Source organism: Stigmatopora argus, chromosome 18 (assembly GCF_051989625.1).
Source record: "Stigmatopora argus isolate UIUO_Sarg chromosome 18, RoL_Sarg_1.0, whole genome shotgun sequence".
Taxonomy (NCBI): domain Eukaryota; kingdom Metazoa; phylum Chordata; class Actinopteri; order Syngnathiformes; family Syngnathidae; genus Stigmatopora; species Stigmatopora argus.
Genome location: NC_135404.1, coordinates 14,970,621 through 14,995,689, shown reverse-complemented (window position 1 = coordinate 14,995,689; position 25,069 = coordinate 14,970,621). Strand labels below are relative to the sequence as shown.

Below are 25,069 nucleotides of genomic sequence, written 5' to 3'. Positions count from 1 at the left end.
TTTTTTCTTAAAAAAGGACATAGTATAGTAAGGCTTTTTTTCTTAAAAAAACGACAGAGTATAGTAAGGCTTTTTTCCCTAAAAAAACGGCATAGTATAGTAAGGCTTTTTTTCCTAAAAAAACGACATAGTATAGTAAGGCTTTTTCCCTAAAAAACGACATAGTATAGTAAGGCTTTTTTTCTTAAAAAACGACATAGTATAGTAAGGCTTTTTTCCCCTAAAAAAACGACATAGTATAGTAAGGCTTTTTTTTCCTAAAAAACGACATAGTATAGTAAGGCTTTTTTCTTAAAAAACGACATAGTATAGTAAGGCTTTTTTTCCCTAAAAAAACGACATAGTATAGTAAGGCTTTTTTTCCTAAAAAACGACATAGTATAGTAAGGCTTTTTTTCTTAAAAAACGACAGAGTATAGTAAGGCTTTTTTTCCCTAAAAAAACGACATAGTATAGTAAGGCTTTTTTTCCCTAAAAACGACATAGTATAGTAAGGCTTTTTTTCTTAAAAAACGACATAGTATAGTAAGGCTTTTTTTCTTAAAAAAACGACAGAGTATAGTAAGGCTTTTTTTCTTAAAAAACGACATAGTATAGTAAGGCTTTTTTTCCTAAAAAACGACATAGTATAGTAAGGCTTTTTTTCTTAAAAAACGACAGAGTATAGTAAGGCTTTTTTTCCATTAAAAAAAACGACATAGTATAGTAAGGCTTTTTTTCCTAAAAAACGACATAGTATAGTAAGGCTTCTTCTCTTAAAAAACGACATAGTATAGTAAGGCTTTTTTTCCCTAAAAACGACATAGTATAGTAAGGCTTCTTCTCTTAAAAAACGACATAGTATAGTAAGGCTTTTTTTCTTAAAAAACGACATAGTATAGTAAGGCTTTTTTTCTTAAAAAAGGACATAGTATAGTAAGGCTTTTTTTCTTAAAAAAGGACATAGTATAGTAAGGCTTTTTTTCTTAAAAAAGGACATAGTATAGTAAGGCTTTTTTCCCTAAAAAAACGACATAGTATAGTAAGGCTTTTTTTCTTAAAAAAGGACATAGTATAGTAAGGCTTTTTTTCTTAAAAAAGGACATAGTATAGTAAGGCTTTTTTTCTTAAAAAAGGACATAGTATAGTAAGGCTTTTTTTCCTAAAAAACGACATAGTATAGTAAGGCTTTTTCCCTAAAAAAACGACATAGTATAGTAAGGCTTTTTTTCTTAAAAAAGGACATAGTATAGTAAGGCTTTTTTTCTTAAAAAAGGACATAGTATAGTAAGGCTTTTTTTCCTAAAAAACGACATAGTATAGTAAGGCTTTTTCCCTAAAAAAACGACATAGTATAGTAAGGCTTTTTTTCCTAAAAAACGACATAGTATAGTAAGGCTTTTTTTCCTAAAAAACGACATAGTATAGTAAGGCTTTTTTCCCTAAAAAAACGACATAGTATAGTAAGGCTTTTTTTCTTAAAAAAGGACATGGTATAGTAAGGCTTTTTTTCTTAAAAAACGACATAGTATAGTAAGGCTTTTTTTCTTAAAAAACGACATAGTATAGTAAGGCTTTTTTTCTTAAAAAAGGACATAGTATAGTAAGGCTTTTTTTCTTAAAAAAACGACAGAGTATAGTAAGGCTTTTTTTCTTAAAAAACGACATAGTATAGTAAGGCTATTTTCCCCTAAAAAAACGACATAGTATAGTAAGGCTTTTTTTCCTAAAAAACGACATAGTATAGTAAGGCTTCTTCTCTTAAAAAACGACATAGTATAGTAAGGCTTTTTTTCTTAAAAAAACGACAGAGTATAGTAAGGCTTTTTCCCTAAAAAAACGACATAGTATAGTAAGGCTTTTTTTCCCCTAAAAAAACGACAGAGTATAGTAAGGCTTTTTTCCCTAAAAAAACGACATAGTATAGTAAGGCTTTTTTTCTTTAAAAACGACATAGTATATTAAGGCTTTTTTTCATAAAAAAACGACATAGTATAGTAAGTTTTTTTTGTAAAAAACGACATAGTAAAGTAAGGCTTTTTTTCGTAAAAAAACGACATCGTATAGTAATGCTTTTTTTTCTTAAAAAATGACATAGTATAGTAAGGCTTTTTCCCCTAAAAACGACATAGTATAGTAAGGCTTTTTTTCTTAAAAACGACATAGTATAGTAAGGCTTTTTTTTCTTAAAAAACGACATAGTATAGTAAGGCTTTTTCCCCTAAAAAACGACATAGTATAGTTAGGCTTTTTTTCTTTAAAAACGACATAGTATATTAAGGCTTTTTTTTCACAAAAAACGACATAATATAGTAAGGTTTTTTTTGTAAAAAACTACATAGTATAGTAAGGCTTTTTTTCTGAAAAAACGACATAGTAGAGTAAGGCTTTTTTTCTGAAAAAACGACATAGTATAGTAAGGCTTTTTTTCTTAAAAACGACATAGTATAGTAAGGCTTTTTTTCTTAAAAAATGACAGTATAGTAAGGCTTAAACTTAATCTTAGTATAGTATATTAAGGCTTTTTTCTTAAAAAACAACGACATAGTATAGTAAGGCTTTTTTTCTTTAAAAACGACATAGTATAGTAAGGCTTTTTTTCTTAAAAAACGACATAGTATAGTATGGCTTTTTTTCTTAAAAAACAACATAGTATAGTAAGGCTTTTTTCCCTAAAAAACGACATAGTATAGTAAGGCTTTTTTTTCTTTAAAAACGACATAGTATATTAAGGCTTTTTTTCATAAAAAACGACATAGTATAGTAAGGTTTTTTTGTAAAAAACGACATAGTATAGTAAGGCTTTTTTTCTTAAAAAACGACATAGTATAGTAAGGCTTTTTTCTTAAAAAACAACGACATAGTATAGTAAGGCTTTTTTCTTAGAAAACGACATAGTATAGTAAGGCTTTTTTTCTTAAAAAACGACACAATATAGTAAGGCTTTTTTTCTCAAAAAATGACATTGTTATTTGAACCGGCAATAAATCCAAAAGAGCACTAACCTGGCGTAGCCGGCGGTCCATGGCATCCAGGTGCGGCCGGATGAGGATAGGACTGAGCCGGTCCCTCAGCAGGGATTCGGCCACTAGCGTGGACAGCTTGTATTCCTCCTTAGCCAGCAGCTGCAGTCGCAAGTGTGTCGACTTGCGTATCCTACGCAAAATCCATTCCGTTGGTTCCGGCGCTCATTTTTGGAAAAAATACGCCCGGCGAGACAAGAACAATCTTACCTGCAACACTGCGTCAGAGGCACCAGGATGGACTTCTCGTCGTGGGAATGTTTGCCAAACCTTCACGGAGAGGAACAAAAAAAACCCTCCAAAAAGTTAATACTTTGCTAATATTGGTTGATTAACGGACTACTGCGCGAAAAGGACGCCCTCACCAAAACGGTTTGAATGACTTTTGAATGTCATTTGGAAAAAGGAATATTAAAACAATATGTTTACAAAATGGAAGTTCTCACCCCCTGCCGTTGTCCAGGTGGATGATGAAGGTCTCATTTCCAAACTTTTCAAACGTCTCGTAATGATGCCGATCCATGTTTCCTGTCGGCAAATGGGAGGCGATTTTACAAACAAGAAATACCGCGCAGAACAAATGATGTATAAAGTGGTAACTCGACATACGAGCAATTTGAGATACGAGTAAAATTTGGAGCAAATATTTCTCTTGAGATACGAGACAAATTTTGATATTTGATAAATTTTTCCCATTAGTCAGTGTGAATGGCGGATCGATCGCTAATACGAGAGGAGTTTATACTACTTCTCATTGGCAAGTGGTCATGCGTTATCCTATTGTGAGTACATTTGTGTGCATCATTTTCTGAATATTTTGAAGGGAAGACAAAAGCAAACAACCCTCGATAGGTTGCATCTGAAAGTCAGGGTGGAGGCGGGGAAAATAGAGCCAGAAGAAAGTTATCAAAATGTAAAACAAAATTAGAGTTAAGTGTAGTGCAAGGTTAGATTAAACTTATTTTTGAGTGTCTGCATCGTAATCCAAGTTCATTAAAATTTATTTATGTTATGTTACGAGCGTGTTGCCATGCATATATTTTTTTAAGAACATATTTTCTCATGAAGCACGGTGGATAAAGATTACAAATTCATCTGCCAATCAATCCCCATCTTAAACTAATCACCTAAACTGCATACCTGTCAACCTCTGCCGATAACTGCCCTTATAAATGATTATTGATTCCCCTTACAAACCCCCAAAAAACCTTACAAACACCGTACGACTCGTCGTACGGTGTTTGTAAGGTTTTGGGGGGTTTGTAAGGGGAATCAATAATCATTTATAAGGGCAGTTATCGGCAGAGGTTGACAGGTATGAAACTGTCACCTTCCACAATTCAAAGTGACCTACCCATAAGGAAGTCAAAGATGGTCATGTCCATGATGTCCAAAAGTCTCGTTCCGCTATCGTAAGGCGGAGTCTGTTTGACCTCCTCGCAGTAGTCGGGATCCACTTCCCATCTGAGTGTCACCCAATGAAAACATTTGGTTTTTAGTCAAGTCAAGACAGCAAAATTAGAGATTCGGCTTTCTCACTCTGCCTTCTTGCGTTTGTGGTAGGAACGTCTCCAAGGATTCCTCCAGGTTTTGCGCTTGGCCAGGGCCAGATCCGGGAGGAAGGCAGCCAGGGATCCTTCGATCTGGTCGGGCTTGCCGCACAGAGCGTGCTCCGTCGAGCAGTAGTATGAACATTCCCCGTAAAAGCACACGTTATTGGCTGAGGAAAGAAGGAAAAATTTAAAAATAAGCATTCATACTAGTAGAAAAAAAATGAAAATAGAAAAGCAAGAACAGTTTTACAGTTTTACACTCAAAGGATTCACAATTATTTGCATCCTGAGGTGATTAAAGACTGACATTGAGTGTGACTTTCTTGGTGAGTGATGCTAATGAGGAAAAAAAATGAGATCAAATATTGAAATTCTTTGAAAGGATTCCCAGCTCATCACTTTTAGAACGGCAAGATGAACGGCCCCCGCGGGGATTCAATGACGTGTATTAATTGCTGAGGCCGTGACTAAAGTCCATCTCAGGGGACCCCAAAGTTGCAAAACTCACTGCTAGCCACTTTACAATTGACCGTATTTTCCGGATCATAAGCTGCACTTTTTTTGGTAGCATGGCTAAAAGTCACCTTATAGTCATGTGGGATTTTTATGTTTTTTCACTCTGACATTGACAGTTACTTTACATATAAAATTTGTTCTTGGTTTAAAAAAAGCCCCCCCCCCCAAAAAAAATGCAATGTATACTCCAGTCATTTTGCTCCTTTGTGCATTCTTTGGCTAGTGCGACTGAAAAATACAGTGATAAATGTCCACGTCATGAGTTTTGGATTATTATTATTATTTTTAAAGTACACGATTGGTTAGCTTTGTTGACCGTGACGAACCTGGCGATATGAAGAACGTCCTCCATAGCTTTTTATCACGCGTGACGTCCCGAATCTCCTTGGTCATGTTGACGAGTCGGCCGGCCACGGGAGGGACGCGGCGAAAGTCCAGAATCCTGCAGGAAGGGAAAGCGGACACGGGATTAGTTGGGATTAACAAACTCATTCCCAAATGCACCGAGGAATAAAAAAAAAGGGGAGGATGCTAAGCACAACTTCAAACCATTTCCCTTTTTTTGTCCAATAGTCAATCCGAATCACATGAAAAAGGAGGGCTTATTAACCTGTAATTTCAGTAATAACTCAATAGTTGCCATTGTCGGCAATAGACGTCAATTCCAGTCAAAATGGCTATGCAAACATCTACTGTCTGACTCACTGTTTCCACCAGGGGGCACCACAAGCCCATTCTTTCCAAAACTACTTAAAGGTAAACCAGCTCGCGGTTATTGTGTGGCCACAATTACACTTTTTTTTTTTATCCCTCAGTCACATATGTCTATTTTTACCATCTTTTTGAGGAAATTATATTTACGCAGCCAGCCTTTACGGCTTTCTGCGGTTCTTACAAAGTAGGCTTGGACAGTTTAAATGGAAAACCCAGTTGTGCTTCAGTCATAGAGAGCAAAAAAAAAAGAAGATGCGTGCACGCTAAATGTCCATTTGGGCCATTTGTGATCATCGGTTCGACACCGACACGTTCTGATTAACAATTGATACCCCTTGACAACTGCTAATGGACGGCGTGTGGCTAGAAGGCGTATGGAGGCCCGGAATAAAGATGGAAAAGTGGTGAGAAAAGGAAAAAAATAATGGAATGAAATAAAGGAACGTCCATTTGAAGGGAAAGTCACAATAGAAAAAAAACAAGCAGGTTTTTCTTTTCACGCCAATTTGGCTTCAAATGGGAATGGACAAAAAAAAATACACAATGATATTGGATTAAAAAACTAATCAACAAAACCTCCCCAAATATAATTTTTTTTCAAGCAAAGGGAGAAAAAAAAAACGCCGGGTTTGAACCCTTGACCTCAGAACTGCGTGGCGGATGCGCTAACCACAGACATTTTTGCTATGTACCTATTTTCCTCCTCCAAATGACCCAACAATAAAGTTCAGCACTAGCATTCCAAACAACGAACACTCCCCCTCGCTTACTTTTCTATTTTCTTTTTGTTTTTTAAAAGAATCCGCCAAATCGTGGCGTAATGAAGTCTGCCATGAACGGCGTTGACGCCAACAGAAGCGGCGGTAGTTGCGGTCGCCTCTTTAAAAAGAGGCTCTGTGCGGCGACGCCCCCACGAAGGAGCCTCGCTGCAACACCCGCGGCCGGCCAACACGGTCTAATTTCGAACAGCCAAAAAAAGGGAGGAAAAAAAAACTAAAGTGCTGTTTTTGGCAAACGTGGCCTGTCTTATATATAGACCTGGCAGTGGGCCTTTCATGTCTTTGCTTTCCTCCCCTTCCCTTGCCTTCCCTTCCCTTCCTTTAACCCACACATATGTTGCCAGCATGCGCGTGGAAAAGAGCGCCAGATGTGTAGCAGACTGTTGACAAAAGCCGCCGCGAACGCAAAGTATGCAGAAGTGTGTCATCGGGTCCGGAGGAAGGAAACCAGAGAATTCGACATCCATTCCGCCGGGGCTGGTTTTTGCCAAGGGCAATGTGGGCAACTGCCTAGGGTGCCCTCTATTTGGCGGCGCACGAGAACCCTCCTACAAAAATATATTACCGTATTTTCCTGACTATAAGTCGCACCAGCCAAAAAATGCATAATTAAGTGGGCAACTGCCTAGAGTGCCATCTATTTGGGGGCGCACGAGAACCCTCCTACAAAAATATATTACCGTATTTTCCAGACTATAAGTCGCACCTGAATATAAGTCGCACCAGCCCAAAAATGCACAATTAAGTGGCTGACTGCCTAGGGTGCCAATTGGATTGGATTGGATTGGATAACTTTATTCATCCCGTATTCGGGAAATTTTGTTGTCACAGTAGCAAGAGGGTGAGGATGCAGGAATAGGAAAGGCATTTTAGACATAAATAGATAGGTAATAAGTAAGTTAATAAATAAATAAATGAATAAATATATAAATAAATAAGCGTGTTGCTTAGCACATATATACATACATACACATAGATGCATGCATACGGTAGGTCTTAACACTCAGCCATTTGTTTTGTTAAAGAGCCTGACAGCTGATGGGAGGAAGGATCTGCGGAAGCGCTCCTTCCTGCAATGAGGGTGCCGCAGTCTATTGCTAAAAGAGCTTTGGAGGGACTCCACAGACTCATGCAGGGGGTGGGAGGTGCTGTCCATGATGGACATCATCCTGGTCAGCATTCTCCACTCTCAAAAAATGCATAATTAATAAGGAAAAAAAACAGAAGTCGCACTGGAGTATAAGTCGCATTTTTGGGGGAAATTTAGTTGATAAAATCCAACACCAAAACATACATGCCAATTTGAAAGGCAATTTAAAATTAAAATAAAATAATAGAACAACAGCCTGAAAAAGTGTACGGTATACTAACGTTACATGACCGACATGCCTGGTAATGTCCATAACGACGTAACATATTAAAAGTTATTCGGATAACAATAGCAACACGGGCCTAGAGCGCCCTCTTGTGGTTTAGTGTGAAAATAACATGTGAAATGATATAATAATGTGTTCATAATTTCACGCACCCCTGGCCAAACTATGAAAAAAACTGCGACTTATAATCCGAAAAATACGGTAGCAGTCGTTTAGACTATTACCACTCATTTCCACTTTAAGCTTTTGGCGTGGACCGTCAGGAGGAGGCGGAGACACGCCACGCGCCGGATTTCCCGCTCCGTTACCCTCGCGACGCTCGCCGTCTCCTCGGCGAGCTTCCCTCGAGCACGAAGAGTCGAGGAGCGTGCGGCTTAACTAAATAAGGAGGACGCGGCGGCCATTGTTGTGCCGTGGGAGGCCCGCATTCAGCGGCCGTGACAAATGGCCTCCTCCAGCTGCCGTGAAGACGCTTGTTTTGCGGAAAAAATAAATTGATGGAGGCCGTGAAAGGGAAGGAGGATAAAAGCAAGCAAAAGGGGAAGACGTGAAAGGATTGAATGCCTGGAGACGCTCGCTAAAAGACGGAGGACCTTGACCTTCGCCCTCCTTTCCGCCGCCAGGATCTGCATGACATCGGGAATCTTTTCTGGACGCCACGTTATGATTTACAGCGATGGGCGAGTGTGACCTTGCGGTCGGCCGACTTTATTCGCCCGGATGAAAAATGTTTTTCGGGGGAACGCGTTTTATTCGGAAGTTATCCGACCTTACGGTTTATTCGGCATATTTTTGGAAGGCGGGTCACATGACACCGATTCACGATCGGATCATCAAATCCATTTCAAATGTCAACATGATCATGCAGGAGCCAAAATGGACGCCTACCGCCGCCAATGTCATTAATATTTTAAAATTAAAATACATTTGAACTGATATTTTATAACCTATTCGAAGACGACGCCCAGTTTTTGCTGAAATCTGGGACGTCTCCAGAACTCACATTAGATCACATGTGTCGAAGTGGTGGCCCGGGGGCCAAATCTGGCCCACCGCATCATTTTGTGTGGCCCGGGAAAGTAAATCATGTGTTTTGACTATCTGTTTTAGGATCAAATTAAAATGAAGAGTATAGATGTATATTGAATTTCCCCCTTTTAAATCAATAGTTGTCATTTTTGAATCATTTTTTCTGTGTTTTTAGTTCAAAAATCATTTTGTAAAATCTAATTTTTTTTTTTAAAGCTAAAATAAACAGTTTTAGATCTATAAAAAACTGAATATTCAGGGCTTTTAATCCAGTTCTTTTAATCCATTTAAAAAAAAATCTAAATATTATATCTAAAATGGTCCAGCCAAAGTAAAATTAAGAGTATAAATGTATATTACATTTCCTGATTTTCCCCCTTTTAAATCAATAATTGTAATTTCTTTAATCATTTTTTTCTGTGTTTTTAGTTCAAAAATCATTTTGTAAAATCTAAAAATATATAAAAAAAGCTAAAATAAACATTGTTTTAGATCTATAAAAAACTGAATATTCAGGGTTTTTAATCCAGTTCTTTTCATCATTTATAAAAACAAATCTAAATATTATATCTAAAATGGTCCGGCCCACGTGAAATCAAGTTGACGTGAAAGCGGCCCGCGAACCAACCCGAGTCCGACACCCTTGCATTAGATGTTTGTTCGACTTCCGATCCAATATATATATGACGTTTCCGCTTTTATTGCGCAAAAATGTGGATGACATGAAGGTCAGGTCAAATGTCCCTTCTTTGAAAGGACAGAATGTCCTCATGTATGTCCTGCTGATTTTACTCGGGCTCTGATTGCTAATCAGTGCCTCCTCATGTCATCTCATTAAGAGCCTAGCGAGGAAAAAAAATAAAAACGCAAAACCCTTGAGGTGAAGGGCACCTTTGCCTTTAGCTTATGACCCATTATTTTATTATTTTACGTAAAGACGAGGACGCTCATGTAAAAAAAAATGTTTTCAGCTGTTTCACGTTGCTGCTTGAATAGCATAAATTAATTAAAACACCGTTTCACTGTCAAAAGTGGTGTTGTTTTTTTCGTTCAGGAAAAAAAACGATTCATGTTCGTCGTTCGCAATCTGTGCTTCAAAATTTGACGTCTAATTTGAGTCGACAAATACGCAAAATTGTTTGTGGAAGCTCAAGCCACCTTTTTTCATATACTTTTATAGCAACCAAATATTCATTCATTTATTATCTGTACCACTTATTCTCAGGGGTGCTGGAGCCTATCCCAGCCAACTACGTAAAATATGTTTTCGCTAACAACCGTCTTAGATGCTTTTAACGTTGAGATTGATTTATTTAATAAGAGCGTACATATTAATGAACATATTAGTGAACATATATATGTAAATATATAATAGTTTTGTTCAAATTTTGGAAAACCAAGATGGATGTACTATTTTTAACCCCTTAAATACTTTTTCCGAAGTATCGGATCTGGACTCGGCAACAGCAAATATCGGACAAAACGGCTAGGCTAACACACTAAAATACGACAACAAATATCGGACAATCATTGGACAAAATGGCTAAGCTAACACGCTAAAATACGAAAAAAAAAGACCACGAAGAAGTGATGCTAACCCAGACATGGCCAAACTACGGCCCGCGGGCCATATCCGGCCCGTCAGGCTTTTTAATCCGGCCCGCCGACGTTGTCCAAATTATAGTAAAAATCAATGACCTCATTCATTTCCATTTCCCCTGCAATACCCTCGTTTCCCCGGTACATGGCGCACTAACTCCAGATTTTGATGCACTGGCAAAAAAAGGAGAACAACAACACAGTTCCCACTGAAATGAGTGTCTCTACTGTGTTAAAAATAGCAACTTGCACATGTACGCACAGCAGCAGTACAGTAGCTTAATTAACATGGCGCTCATCACTCTCAATTTAAAGACTGCTTTCTTTCGTTGAATAATAATATGTTCTTAATGTTGAAAGTAAATTTGAAAATACATTTTCACCTTCAATTGTGTCTTTTTTCTTATATTTCAATCCCCAGGTTTGATCAATTACATTGCGTGTCCAAATGCTCCTGGCCCGGCCCCTCTGTCAAATTTTAGTATACATTCTGGTCCGCAAGTCAAAAAGTTTGCCCACCCCTGTGCTAACACAACCCCATTTCCCATAATTCCCAGAAGTTACAGGCAAAAAGGTGGTCTTACCTGTCCAGGTGAAAAGCAGCAATCTCTGCATTGTGCCTCTCAAAGTCGGAGAAATAGAAGAAGTCCGGCGGCGTCTCCTGATCGCGAGTCTGTCTGAAGGAACACAGAAGAAGAAGCGACGCCGGCGTGAGCGAAAAGAACCAGCCTGCATCGACAAAGTCAGCGCTAACGACACAAGGACATTTCAAGGACGACGTCTTCCTCGCTAAGCGTGCGTTTCTTCTCCCGCTGCGTATTTACTTCCAGCCGACGACTCTGATCCTACCGTCAAAAAAAAACTGCTTCCTGCACACATTGCGCTTTAAAAGCTCTTCCAAGAAGCTAAAGAGCCTCTTTAAGACTTAAAAAGGCAGCAGTGATGGAAGCGAAGCCAGGTTGGAGCAAAATGGGGAAGATTTCAACACGGCTATTTCAACTATTTTTCCCTTCACTTGTCGTGTTTTTTCTCTCGTTTTTTTTTATTGAGCAACGTCTTTCCCAGAATCAACAATTGCACAGATTTGGCTGACAGCTTCTGTCTTTTCGTCTTCGGTTTGCTGGAGGAGGATGAGAGAAGGAGGACATCTGACAGTCATTAACTACCCCCGAGAGTTCGGGAACCCCGTGAAAAGCCGTCAAGTTTGTACTCCGCTTTGGATTTTGCTACTCTTTTACACACACGATAGTTTAAACTAACAAGAAAATGTGGTTTATTCATACCGTAAAAGTGTTTTCAGTGATCCGGGTGAGAGATAAATGGTTCTCCGGCGATGAGCTGCTTGAGACGTATTGTCAATTATTCTGATCAATAATAGAATTTGGACAATACGGCCAGAGGCAACAAAATAATAAATAAATCGGAGAAAATGTTGGTGTGAACAGACATTCTCAAACAACGGTGTCTATGTCTATAGTCAATTAAATATAGATAAACTGGATGGTGGGCTATGCTTTATTCTGATCAATAATGGAATTTAGACAATATGGCCAGAGGCAACCAAAAAATAAACGGGAGAAAATGTTGTTATGAACAGACATTCTCAAACAACGGTTTCTAAGACTATTGTCAATTAATGCTGGATTAACTGGATGGCGAGCTACGCTTTATTCGGATCAATAATGGAATTTTGACAATACAGCCAGAGGCAACAAAAAAATAAATAAATCGGAGAAAATGTTGTTGTGAACAGACATTCTCAAACAACGGTGTCTATGTTCTTGTCCGATGTTATGATGAGGGCGAAGGGAAACATACATAAATCCGTGACCGCATAGTAAAGTCTGGGCTCCAAAAATGTTTGAGTACTCGGTTTGCGACGAGGCGAGGGAAAATGGAAAGGAAAGTTACATCTTCTCTTAAGTTGGTCAGGACCGCTTTGCTTTAAAATAGTGGAGCTTTAACATGAACTGGTTCAGTGTGACTAAAATGCAATTGACTCTTCTATTCGTTCCAAGACAAAAATCGTCTTGTCCAACACTACCAGGAAGAATTCTAAGTCTCGAATACTTAGATCGGATCATGACATCACTAAGTAGAACAGTAATAATTTATGCAATGAGCAATTATCCCTTCCGAAGCAATTTTGACGGGCACAAAAATCCCTTATTTTCCGTCACAACACGGCGCCGCTATACCGCTACGTAGGCCGCAACATCATCAATGACAGTAGGTGAGACACAGTGGGCCTAGCGTGCCCTGAATCACCCCCGCGGGCCAACTGTAAACACATAGTTCACACTGGTATGGCAGACACTTTCTTGGCTGTGCTTCCGAGGTTCACGGCGCCTCACGGCAGCCAATGGAAGGGTGTGTGTGGCATGTGTGTGTGTGTATGTGTGTGTAGAGTGTGTGTGTTGGGGTCAAACAGCAAACACGCCGCAGTGTGAAAATCTAAAGGTGAATGAAAGCACAGCATGAGAAGAAATACACAGAGTTCAGTACTGATATTACGGATCTCGCAACAGCAGGAAGGAGAGAACATGAGATTTTTTATTTTTTTTAGCTCCATGTCCAATAATGTTGGCACATGAATCGATATCAATGTCAGGATTTTATGTGCGTACTAATATTAGGTAGAGCTGCACAATTACGTGGGATCAATGCAGTTTTTTTTATAGTAATGGAATCATTAGGGTCCGTTATTATGTAGTAGCCATGACAAAACTTTATTTAAATTCAAATAGGACGCGATATGATAGACTTTAATTCTGATTGTTTCGCAATATGGCCGTGCAACAATTATCGAAACGCGGGTTACGAAATCAAGCTGTAACTATAAAAGAGGAAAAACAACATTTAAAAAAAAACTCAAACTAGTATAAGAAGTGCAACACTATTTTTTGCAACATTCTTGTAAACAAATGAGTGTGTTTCGTAAAAGCAAATAAATAAGTTCAAAATTAAATAAATAAGTGAATAAATAAATGTAAAAATAATCAAATAAAAATATGAATAAATAAATAAGCAGTTGCTGAAATATATATATACATACATACATATACATATATATACATACTTACATATATATATATATATATATACATACATATATATATACATACATATATCTATATACATACATACATATATATACACATATACATACATATATATACATACATATATATACATACATATATATATATATACACATATACATACATATATATACATACATATATATATATATATACATACATATATACACACATATATATACATACATATATACACATACATATATATACATACATATATATATATATACACATATACATATATACACATATACATATATACACATATACATATATACACATATACATATATACACATACACATATATACACATATACATATATACACATATACATATACACACATATACATATACACACATACAACACATACATATATGTACACATACATATATGTAGATATATATAAATATATATACATATACATATGTACATGTACATATACATATAAATATACATACATACACAGATGTACATGTATACATAATGTACACATGATCAATAAAACCGTAATAAAAAAGAAAAACACCAGCGGCAACAAAACCAAAACACGATCAAAGTACAAAACTCGATTTTGAAACACACACATACACACTCACACTTACACACACGGACAGGTTAGCTTTAAATGCATTGGGGGGGCGAAGATAGCGGTGCATCGTCAACGTGGCGATGAGGAGGCGGAGCGTTGTTTTATCTCCAGCCGCGCCGGTGTGCCGACTGACCTTTTAAGCAATGACATTTGATAAAGTGACTAAAACGCCTCTCACCCGGCGCCAAAGACGGGATTCGCCTCGGCGTCCCGCCGTACGAGCGGCTATTTAGCGCCGTAATTTAATGTCTGCGTCGCGGACTCGGTGCCCAAATGGGAAGGCGTGGTGATGGGCTATTGTGTTTTGAGTAAGTGCTCTGCATATGGTCCACATGACATTTGGTTTATGCGAGCGGGGGAGGATGCAAAAAGGAACCGGGAGAGAAAAGGTGGAATGATGGAAAGGATGTTTGACAGTGGGAGAAAGGTAATGTGTCATGGCTGCCAAGGGAGACCAGAAAAAGGGCTAATAAAATACAATTTGCTTTGGTTTTTGGGATTAGCTATTTTGTTTAAAAAGAAAAAAATTGACTGAATTATGTGGTTGAAGGGTTTCCAAACTGGTCCTCAAAATATAACGTAGATTTTTTAAAAAAAACATCGGGTATGTTATTATTCAATGGAGGCCATTTAAAATAATGTTTTTTTTTTAATCAAAACAAGATTATTTTTTTAAATAAAAGATGCATACATATACAAGCCAAAAAGGCTATGATAGAATTCGGCTTTAGTTGATTTAATTCTGTTTTACACACAAAAATAAACGCATATAAATATTATTGTTATGATGGGGTTTACATTCTTTACTATTGTAAAGATATATTTTGTTTGGAGATACACAAACACTGTACATTACATGCAAATTATTGTTATGATGGAGTTCACATTCTTTACTAATATAAAGATATATTTAGTTTGGAGATATGCAAACACTGTACATTACATACAAAAGATTTCATTGGGTGTAAATCTCTATAAAATATATATTTGCTTTAAAAAAAACTAAATTTTGTTGCCATTCTTTCCCTTTTTGGTGCATGATCAGAAAATAGAGCAGACTAAAATATGGAACAACTTGAATTGAATACGACGACCATGTATTTTGCAGCGTTGCGGTGGTACGCGGTGGGATTTAACACTCCAAAAAAAAGCTCCTTTGCCTAAGCGAGAAAATGCTTGAACGGGAGTTAAGATTTCTTGCTCTTTGGCGATAGTGTATTAATACAAGACCAGCACACAAATCATGGATGGAATCCTTCCTGGAGCACAATACTACCGCTGCGGGTTGTGGAAATAACCTTGACAGTGGCATCCAGGTGAGTATGTTTGTCAGATTTTCAGTGTCAGGCTGTCATAGCTCCCCGGGCGCTACGCTGCTCTACTCTGCTCTACTCTGCTCTTCCTCCTTCTCCTCCTCCTCCTCATCCTCCTCTTCCTCCCACTCCTTACTCTATTAGCCCTTCAGGTCCAGAGGCCGCTATACAGAGAGACAGCTGTTTCCTTGCAGAAAGCAAAGCACTCACTCACAGAAGATTCAAGAGCCAGTCCAATGTCGCAGTGAGGTCCAAACGATACGGACCTTTTGGCGCTTTGGTATGAAAATTGTTTGAATTCAGTAGAACTGCTATTGAAGAAAGAATTTTAAAAAATATCTATATTTACACCTGCCCTGTATGGTTTGGACTCACTTTTGTACCTACTACAGTCGTACCTCGACATAGGAGCAATTTGAGATAAGAGTAAAATTTCGGGGAAATATTTTTTCTTGAGATAAAAGACAAATTTTGATATACGACGCGAGAGGCTGCTCATAAGAACATCATGGCCACGGTCTTTCCGGTCGCAACTCTCTCGTGTAAAGTCTCTCTACGACGAGCACTGGGCGGAGCGTTGCATTTTTTTCAATGTTTTTCTTTTCCCGTTAGTCAGTGCGAATGGCGGAGCTTGTTCGCTAATACGAGAGGAGTATATACTACTTCTCGTTGGCAAGCAGTCGTGCGTTCTCCTATGGTGAGGACATTTGTGTGCATCATTTTGGGAATATTTTGAAGGGAAGACAAAAGCAAACAACCCTCGATAGGTTGCATCTGAAAGTCAGGGTGGAGGCGGGGCCAATAGAGCCAACCCGGGAGAAGAAACGTGTCAAAATTTCAAACAAAATTAGAATTAAATTGAGTGTAAGGCTAGATTAAACTTACTTGAGTGTGTCTGCATTGGAATCCAAGTTCATTTAAATTTATTTATGTTATGTTACGAGCGTGTTGACAGGCAAAAAGCTTTAAATCTCATTGTACTTGTATAATGACAACAAAAGCATTCAATTCAATTCAATGTTTAGAGTTTTGACTCAAAACCCAAGACCGTAATGGCAATATGAAAATAAACTGCATCAAACCATAAAATACACGGTTTAATTTGGAACGGAATAAATCCTGTTATGAAGTTTCCTAGTGCGAATACTCCCCAAGAACAGCCGCAAAAAAAGTGGTTTGACATGGGTATAATATTGCTTGGATGCAATGAAAGCGGATAATGGGCTTTATTATTTTCCAACATTACCTCAATTTTCTCTGCTGTAGCTTTGTATTCCCCAAAAAATAAAAAATAAAATGGCAGGATCTCAAACGTCACCGTTGGAAGGAATAAACAATATCAATATAATGAATTATGCAGTAGCGTCTTTGAAAAGAGACTACATCCTGTTTAAGTTTAGCCCCTGTCTCCCGAGGGGCCAAGCGCATGCATAAATGCAGACATCCTGCCTAAACACCCTCCGAACACAAGCAAAAATGTGACTTTATTATTCCGCCACTTCAAAGAGGACAAAGTGCTTCAAAAAGAACAGCCGGGAATCAAAGTAACTCAGAAAAGCACTTCGGTTTTGCTGCGTTTTTCTTTTTTTTTTTGGGTCGTCGAGCGATGGATTTCCGTAGAAAAATCAATGTAATGATGAAGGCTAGAAGGACGAGGGGAGTCGCGACACAATCTGGCGAGTATGAGCAGATAGGCCACACCCCCCATGAATTTTGGCGCCGCAGGGAAAATGGTTGAGTTGAATTCTCTGCCAAAAAATTAAATTGTGGGCTAATTTTACATAACAGAATCTGTCAAATTATCAACATGAAACTAATTTTATCATGAAATTATGCGATTTAAGTGATATTAGGAGCAGTAAAATTGGAAAATGTCATTTTTTTTGTTACGTGGATCGGAAGCTGACAGTTAAACCAGAATATACACACAAAAGTACTTTTGGCATAATATTCTGTAATTTATGTACTATTAAAATTAAAATAAATCATAAAATGACGAGATTAAAATTGGTTCAATACTTTTTTTGTACTTTACAAGAACCGGATATTTTTCAGGGTGGCGTATTTGACGTCTTGGCGACATAATGGTCGGCGAGAGTAGCGCTCTGAACGCGGCATTAGCGCTTCGGCGTGTGGTGAGACGCCATAAAGGGAGGGATGCGAATGGGGGAGGAGGGGGAGGACTCCGCAAGAAGGATGCTCAAGTCGATTGTTAATGAGAGGCTTTTTTAGACGGGGGACAGCATTACGGCGTACATCATTTATCTCCGTCTAAATGGATTTGTATTGTCATTGTGTGCATTAATCCCTGACGGAGAGGCGTGTGCGTGTAAACCCACACGGCGACGCATCAGGAGCTCTCGGTCATGCCATCCTGTAAATACCCGCCGCAGATAACGGGCCTTAAAGATGAAGCCATCATGGCGACATAATCTGATAAAGATACAGTGACAGCTCGCGTCTCCGTTTCTGCGCATTAGCGCGGACTTTCACGCCACTTGCCATCTTCAGCCCGCTTCTTTCTTCTCTATTTTTACATACGCGCACATGCGGATAGACATTTCTGTCGGCGCCAATCTAAACTTAAATGCTTGCCAAAAACTCCTAGGATTGACAAAATCGCGGCCAATGGGAGTGAAGCGCCAGGGAAGCCTTTAAAACTAATTAATTTTGAGTTTGATTTATTTAATAAGGGACAGCACATATTAATGAACATATTTATATTCAAGTTAATGAACATATATATGAAAATATGTAAGATTTTGGCCGAGGGCTAATTTCCATCTTTAGTCCCTTGTGTAGGTTGAAGATAAACAATGACACACACCAAAAACACAAAATACACACATAGCACACTTTTAGACAGCGTTGTAATCGCAATTTTGGTCGTCTAACAGCCAGGCTTTAAGATGATTGGCTAAGAGGTTCAGAGAGGGGAGTTGACGGATGCTAATTGGTATTAAGATCCAGGTACGAAGGTGCTTTGGCTAAAGGGAACTACACAGTCACCTCTAGAGCCAGCCCTTGTTGACATGTTGGAATTTTACGTCTACAACTGTCTATTGCAGTAAAAAAAAAAATTAAGGATGGCTAATAAAAAAAATACCTATACAGTACTATACTCTACTTTTTTACACTAGTGCAACAAACTTTGCAGAACAAGCAGAAAATTGGCCAAGAGGTTCAGAGACGGGAGTTGACGGATGCTAATTGTTATTGAGATCCAGGTACGAAGGTGCTTTGGCTGAAGGGAACTACACAGTCACCTCTAGAGCCAGCCCTTGTTGACGTGTTGGAATTTTACGTCTACAAGCAGTGAAAGAATTAAGGATGGCTAATAAAAAATACATATACAGTACTATACTCTACTTTTATTTACGCTAGTGCAACAAACTTTGCAGAACAAGGAGAAAATTTCCAGCGACTGAAAAAAAAAAATCAAGAAAATCCCAACCAACAAAGCTCAGTTCAACCCATTGGACAATTTTTTCAATCAAATTTTACTTACAAAAAACAAATATTTCAACACAATTTGGCCTGCAAACTTATTTTGGTAATTGCACCGCCTGTTTGACCCCAACTAAGCTTTGAGCATCTGTCCAAGCGCCGATAAAAGGCGGGCGCAATCATGGCAGGTATCGACGGCGCTTAAAAGACGCGAGTAGGAGGAAGAACCTCAGTTTAGAAGGACGGTTGAAAAGCGCTCGCGACTCGAGATGAGACAAACACCCAACATTGATTGGAAAGCGATCCCTTGACAGAAAGGTAAACATGAATCACCGAATTCCCCGAATGAGCTGTAAGCGAGTGTCTGCTGCTTTTCTAATCCCCGATTCAAAAGCAGAGGTGGATTACACACCCGTGCGCTTCTCCGAGTGGGTGGCGGGATAATGAATTCCACCCCAATCTTTGCCGTACACCCAGCTTTCAAAACGGATCCCGTCAACCATGCCACCGGTGAGCTCACCAGCGAAGCCTGCATCTTGACCCATTCATCGCATTACGTTGCGTCACTCTATTTAAGGAGTGTGCGGGAAAAGGAATGAGCATTCGGGGGTGCCGTCGAAATACGATGTGTCTGTAAATATATCTATTTTTTCTGGGATTGCGATATAGTGAGAGGAGAAAGTGATTATGCATTTTTCTTTGATTGAATACAGTAATGCTTTGAAATACGAGTGCCCTGACATCTGAGTAATTTGAGATACAGGTAAAATTTTGAGCAAATATTTCCCTTGCGGTACGAGACAAATTTTGAGCGAATATTTACCTTGAGATACGAGCATACGAGACAACCAAGTCTTTTTCGCCGCAACTCCCTCGTGCAAAGATCTCTGGGCGGAGTGTTGCATTTTTTCCGTGTTTTTTCTCTTGGCAAATTATCTTAAAGTCTACCTGCTGGTTAAACAACATTTTTGGTCACACCAGGAAAGTCCATAGTTTGCTTCCTTATTCCAAACTCTTAAAAATCAATTAGCAATGACACTAGCTATAGTAACTCTAACTCTTCAGTACACAAGCACAGGAATTGCAAAGGAGATTATCATTCATGAATTCATAAGCTCGAGTTCAAGTAAAATAAAATACTTTTCAGAAATCATTACGGGCAATTTACCAATGCCAATCCTTGAATTTTTAATCGCCCAATATCGGTCGGGAAGTACGGATAAAACATGAAGGCTGGCAGATGATCAAAGTTTCCCAGACTGTCAAAAGCTTCAAAAACATGAGCTACCATCTTTGTTTAAAAAAGCATAATAACAACTACTGAAAAGAAACAGTTTGATTCTACAGCTGAACAAGATTTGAGCAACCTATTGGTTACGGCCACTTTTTCTCCGATAAACCTTGACAAATACTAGCCGTTCCTGAGCAAGGTGTTTAACTTTTTCATTCCAACTCACTGCGACTTCAGTCGAAAAACAGTCCTCTAGTACATGAGACGCTATTGACGTACGTCAGATTTGCAGCTGGGTTTGGACAAACAATGAAAAAGCAGCCCATCATGGCCATTACGTTCATTTATCCCAGCCACTAATTGCTGCATATTGAAAGGGTCCCCAGAGCCGGTTTATAAAAATAGCCTCTGTTCACAGTGGCCATTTTTACAGGACGATTACAGGACATGCTTGGCTAAGACCGATTGTTGTGGCCTTTCCACAGCTATCGTTGTGTTCCACTTCGCGTCGATTCGTGGACCACAAAAACCCCGTTTGGACCAAAAGGTAAATTTGTTGATTTTTATGACAAAACTGAGAAAGCGACGTCCATCCAAACAGGGTTTTCAAGACCGGCATTAAACTAAATCGATGACTAAACCGGAGTCTGAAGGTAGGAGGGGCTAAGTTAAGTCAAATTGTGATAAGTCAAAAGAATATATTTAATCGATACTCTATCATAATTACAACAAAATCACACGAGTGTGAAATTAAAAGTAGTTATTGTCAATATCAACTGACTCAGTCATTATTTTCACAAATGGATATTATTCATCGGCGCCAATGTTTTGTTTTCTTGTAATATCGATCAATTTGAAATACAGAAAATATCTATCAATACTGCACCTCAGTGGCGGGCCGTCAGGGCCTTCAAGGCCTTCTCTGCTGGTTTAAAGCCATTTTCAAGACGGACTTTTCAAGAGAAAAAATCTGGACATCATTAAGAAAGGTCGGACAACTCCAAAGCAAGCAAATCTGTCACAACCGGCAACGAACATTTTCAGCACTAAATCGAATAAAAACGTATGCCAGAAATACAACAGGACAGCCTCTACTTTCAGCATTAGCTTCGATGGTGATAGAAAAGAAGGAAGAAAGAAAGGAGGATGGATATTGTGTACAGTTAAAAAGGATTTTTGGTGAGTAAAATATGGCTATATTCCTAAATGATATGTTAATTGTATGAGGTTATTATTGATTATTTTTATGTGTCGCAGCTGTAGATGCAGTAGAGGTTTTATAGCCATAAAATAGTTTTTGAGGGTTGGATTGAAGGCATCGCTAGAAAATGCACGGACCTCCGCTGCTGCACCTAAACTCTTATTCCTCTTAAAATGGTTGTAAAACACTACCCCTTCCCTCACGACATTTAACAATTATAAAAACTGTTTAATTGTGACAAGGACCACTTATAACGTAATCACAAGAGATGTGATAAATTATTCCTAATTGCACTGAACTCTAAATACCGACATAGTAACAGCAAAAAGTCGAGTCCACAAGATAAACCGATAAGACGGAAAATAACGCCAACTATCCACGACGATGCTTTACCGATCCTAAAGCCAATTCACTAAAACGAGGAAGACGGTAACGCCAGTCTAGAGGTCCGTCCACCTCCGAGCGGTTTCCGTTTCCGCGCGAGAGACGCTTACGAGTGCCGCCAGTGTAACTAAATCCAGAGCAGCCGCCGTTCTGTCACGGCCCATCTTTCTTTGAGTTGATGCCCGCAGCCCGCGGCGCCGGAGTGCGGCGGGAGGGTTGCCAGCGCGGCTCGCTATTGACAGTGCACATGCATCATCTCGCTGGACCTTTAGCGGGTCACTTAACATTATTTCCTCGCGAGATGCGCCAGCCTTCTGATGTACGTCGACCATGCAAAGCACATTAAGAGCACCTGCAGGATGTCTAAATATGACGTCCTTGGATACCATTCTAGTTATCCAGTAAAAAAAGACCCACTTGACTATAAGCCACTCCCATCCGATTTTTTTATTCGCATATAAGGTGGACTGGATTACAACTGCACTAGATTGATTCATTTACATTTCAAAAACCTGAAACCATTCTTTTACAAATGTGATATCACTTAAATGTTCAGAAATTAAGAGGACTATAATAAACTAGTACTAAGTATCAAAGTATCGAAATATACCAGCTTCGCCCGAATATAAGACAATGGTTTTTTTCATTGAAATATGACTGAAAAAGTGTAGGTGGTCTTAAAATCAGAGGTTATTGCAATTTTGTTGTTTTAGTACAGTAGATTGGTTCATTTACATTTCAAAGACCTGAAATCATTATTTTGTCATATAATAAACTAGTACTTTGATACTAATACAATTTTCAAATGGATAATAGTCAAAAGATTCTATTTTAGATACTACATGGTGAAAAAGGCAATTTTTATGATTTTTTTAAGTCAGTCTCATTGACATTCAGAAATTCAACTAAATTAGAAGACTTTTTAGTTTCCAATCCTGACAATCCTGACTAGATGCCACACCCATTCAATTTTTTTAACCGCATATAAGACAGATATAAGAAACTAGTACAGTAATCCCTGAAATATCGTGGACACTGGACCCATAGCCACAAGAAGACAAAGGACTTGGACTAAAACTACAATTTTTTTACATCAAGTGGAGAGGAATTATTTTGACTGAGTACAGTATTTATTATAGTTAAATTTTAAAATATATACATTATATTTAGATATTACAGTCTTTTGACACTCTTATAGTTGTAATACTTAATAAATATACACTGATAATTGTACTTGTATTTCTGTATAGGCGCAACAACATGTATTGTGGTAGTTATAATGGGGGTGATCCTACTTCACTATTTTTGATACTACATGATAACTTTTTTAATGAACTCTTTCAGCGTCATTGACCCCCTCCAAAAAATTAAACTAACTAATTTTAGTATTAGACGTCTATCGCTATCAATGACACTCAGTGACTTAATACTTAAAAATACATTTTAAAAATCAACAAGCCCCATTCCTGGTCACATGATCCGAAACATCTCCAACCAATACAAAAATAATAATGATTCCAATTCCATTATTTCTTCGGCTGGCTAATGCTTTGGGGGAAAAAAAATAAAAATCAGTCGCCAGCCAATTGCAAAAAGAGAAGCGAACGAAATCCAAGGCTAATCTCTCATGAAGAGGAACATAACCAAACATGCTAAACGTACCCCAAAAATTGCCTTTCAAGCAGTTCCAGCCGCAAATAAAACCAGAGGAGTTTCCGGATTGAAAACAAGGGAAGCAAAAAACTAATTGGCTTTTTCTTCCCACTACCTCTCTGAACAACAATTAGCGCTAATTATCAGGCTCCCTCACTCAGCTCTCTAAGCACGTTCGTCTGGTCTATTGGCTTCCTCGCCGGAGCGTTTTTCTGCAGTTCGCGGCCTGCTTGCGGGCGGGAGGATGGCGTGGGGGGACGGCGTTGCCGTCGCCCAGCCTGATGGGAAAGTTCCGTCCCGTTCCATTATTCATGTCCACGCCGATCGGCGCGGGTTTCCATCTTCCTTCCCCCCAAATCCCTCTCATTCGCACTCTTGCTCCCTCGGAGAGCGATGGATTTATTAGTAGGTTCGGTATTATCGAGCCCGCCTCGCATATATAAATGCTCGAGTCCTGCCGGCAGCGTGGCGAGGAGGGCAGGACGGTAGTAGAGCGGCGTCTTTTGGGAATAACGAGTCACCTAATTGCCATTACACGGGTCACTCTCGCAAAAAAAACAAGTTCATTTGGTAGGACATTGCATTGAAACAGCCACTATAAAAAGTCTACACACCCTTATTGTACTGTACAACTCAATTTATGCTATTTCTAGTAGTACCGTATTTTGCTGTTACATATACCCCCCATTCAGTATACCCGGGTATATTAAACGACAGGGATATATTAAATGGCGCACAAACGGGAAGATACGATCCACTACGCACTCTATGCCGTGACGGGGTGCATCAACGTTTTGCAGACTAAAACTACTTACTGCTCAGGTTAAAACTACTTACTGCTAAATAAAGTCTGACTTGGAATTTTCATGAACTTAAGTATCTATTATTATGCCCCCATGAACACCATACAAATCTTGCCAAAATAGCGGAGTTGCTGTTTAATATACTCGGGTATATTAAACGGCAGGGGTTTATTAAATGGCAAAATATGGTAACAACTGGCAATGTCTCGATCTGATACTCAATTTGAGCGCCGATATGACTAATTTAGCTTTTTGCTGTAAATCAAATCAATAGGCAAATATATCATAACTGATCTATGATACTCAATTTGAGCGCCGATATGACTAATTTAGCTTTTTGCTGTAAATCAAATCAATAGGCAAATATATCATAACTGATCTATGATGCTGTATCAGTTATGATATATTTGCCTATTGATTTGATTTACAGCAAAAAGCTAAATTAGTCATATCGGCGCTCAAATTGAGTATCATAGATCAGTTATGATATATTTGCCTATTGATTTGATTTACAGCAAAAAGCTAAATTAGTCATATCGGCGCTCAAATTGAGTATCAGATCGAGACATTGCCAGTTGTTACCATATTTTGCCATTTAATAAACCCCTGCCGTTTAATATACCCGAGTATATTAAACAGCAACTCCGCTATTTTGGCAAGATTTGTATGGTGTTCATGGGGGCATAATAATAGATACTTAATCCTTGAGAACCGAACATTTCTTGACTTTATTATAAATAGATATGATTGCCATTAACTGGTTGCATTTTATTTTA

The 25,069-nt window shown here is 38.5% G+C and overlaps 1 protein-coding gene across 1 annotated transcript in view; it reads right to left on the bottom strand.

The window, feature by feature from the left end:
• Positions 1-2,957: 2,957 nt before the first annotated feature.
• The window catches only part of LOC144093160 (extracellular serine/threonine protein kinase FAM20C-like), a gene marked incomplete at its 3' end in the record, with an annotated part of 82,892 nt that continues 60,780 nt past the window's right edge, over positions 2,958-25,069 (bottom strand). The window contains exons 10-16 of the mRNA XM_077626478.1: positions 11,153-11,245; positions 5,398-5,513; positions 4,542-4,722; positions 4,357-4,466; positions 3,449-3,530; positions 3,213-3,272; positions 2,958-3,135 (exon numbers count right to left, since the gene is read on the bottom strand). Coding sequence (XP_077482604.1) covers positions 2,958-3,135; positions 3,213-3,272; positions 3,449-3,530; positions 4,357-4,466; positions 4,542-4,722; positions 5,398-5,513; positions 11,153-11,245 — 820 coding nt within the window. The remainder of the gene's footprint in view (positions 3,136-3,212; positions 3,273-3,448; positions 3,531-4,356; positions 4,467-4,541; positions 4,723-5,397; positions 5,514-11,152; positions 11,246-25,069) is intronic.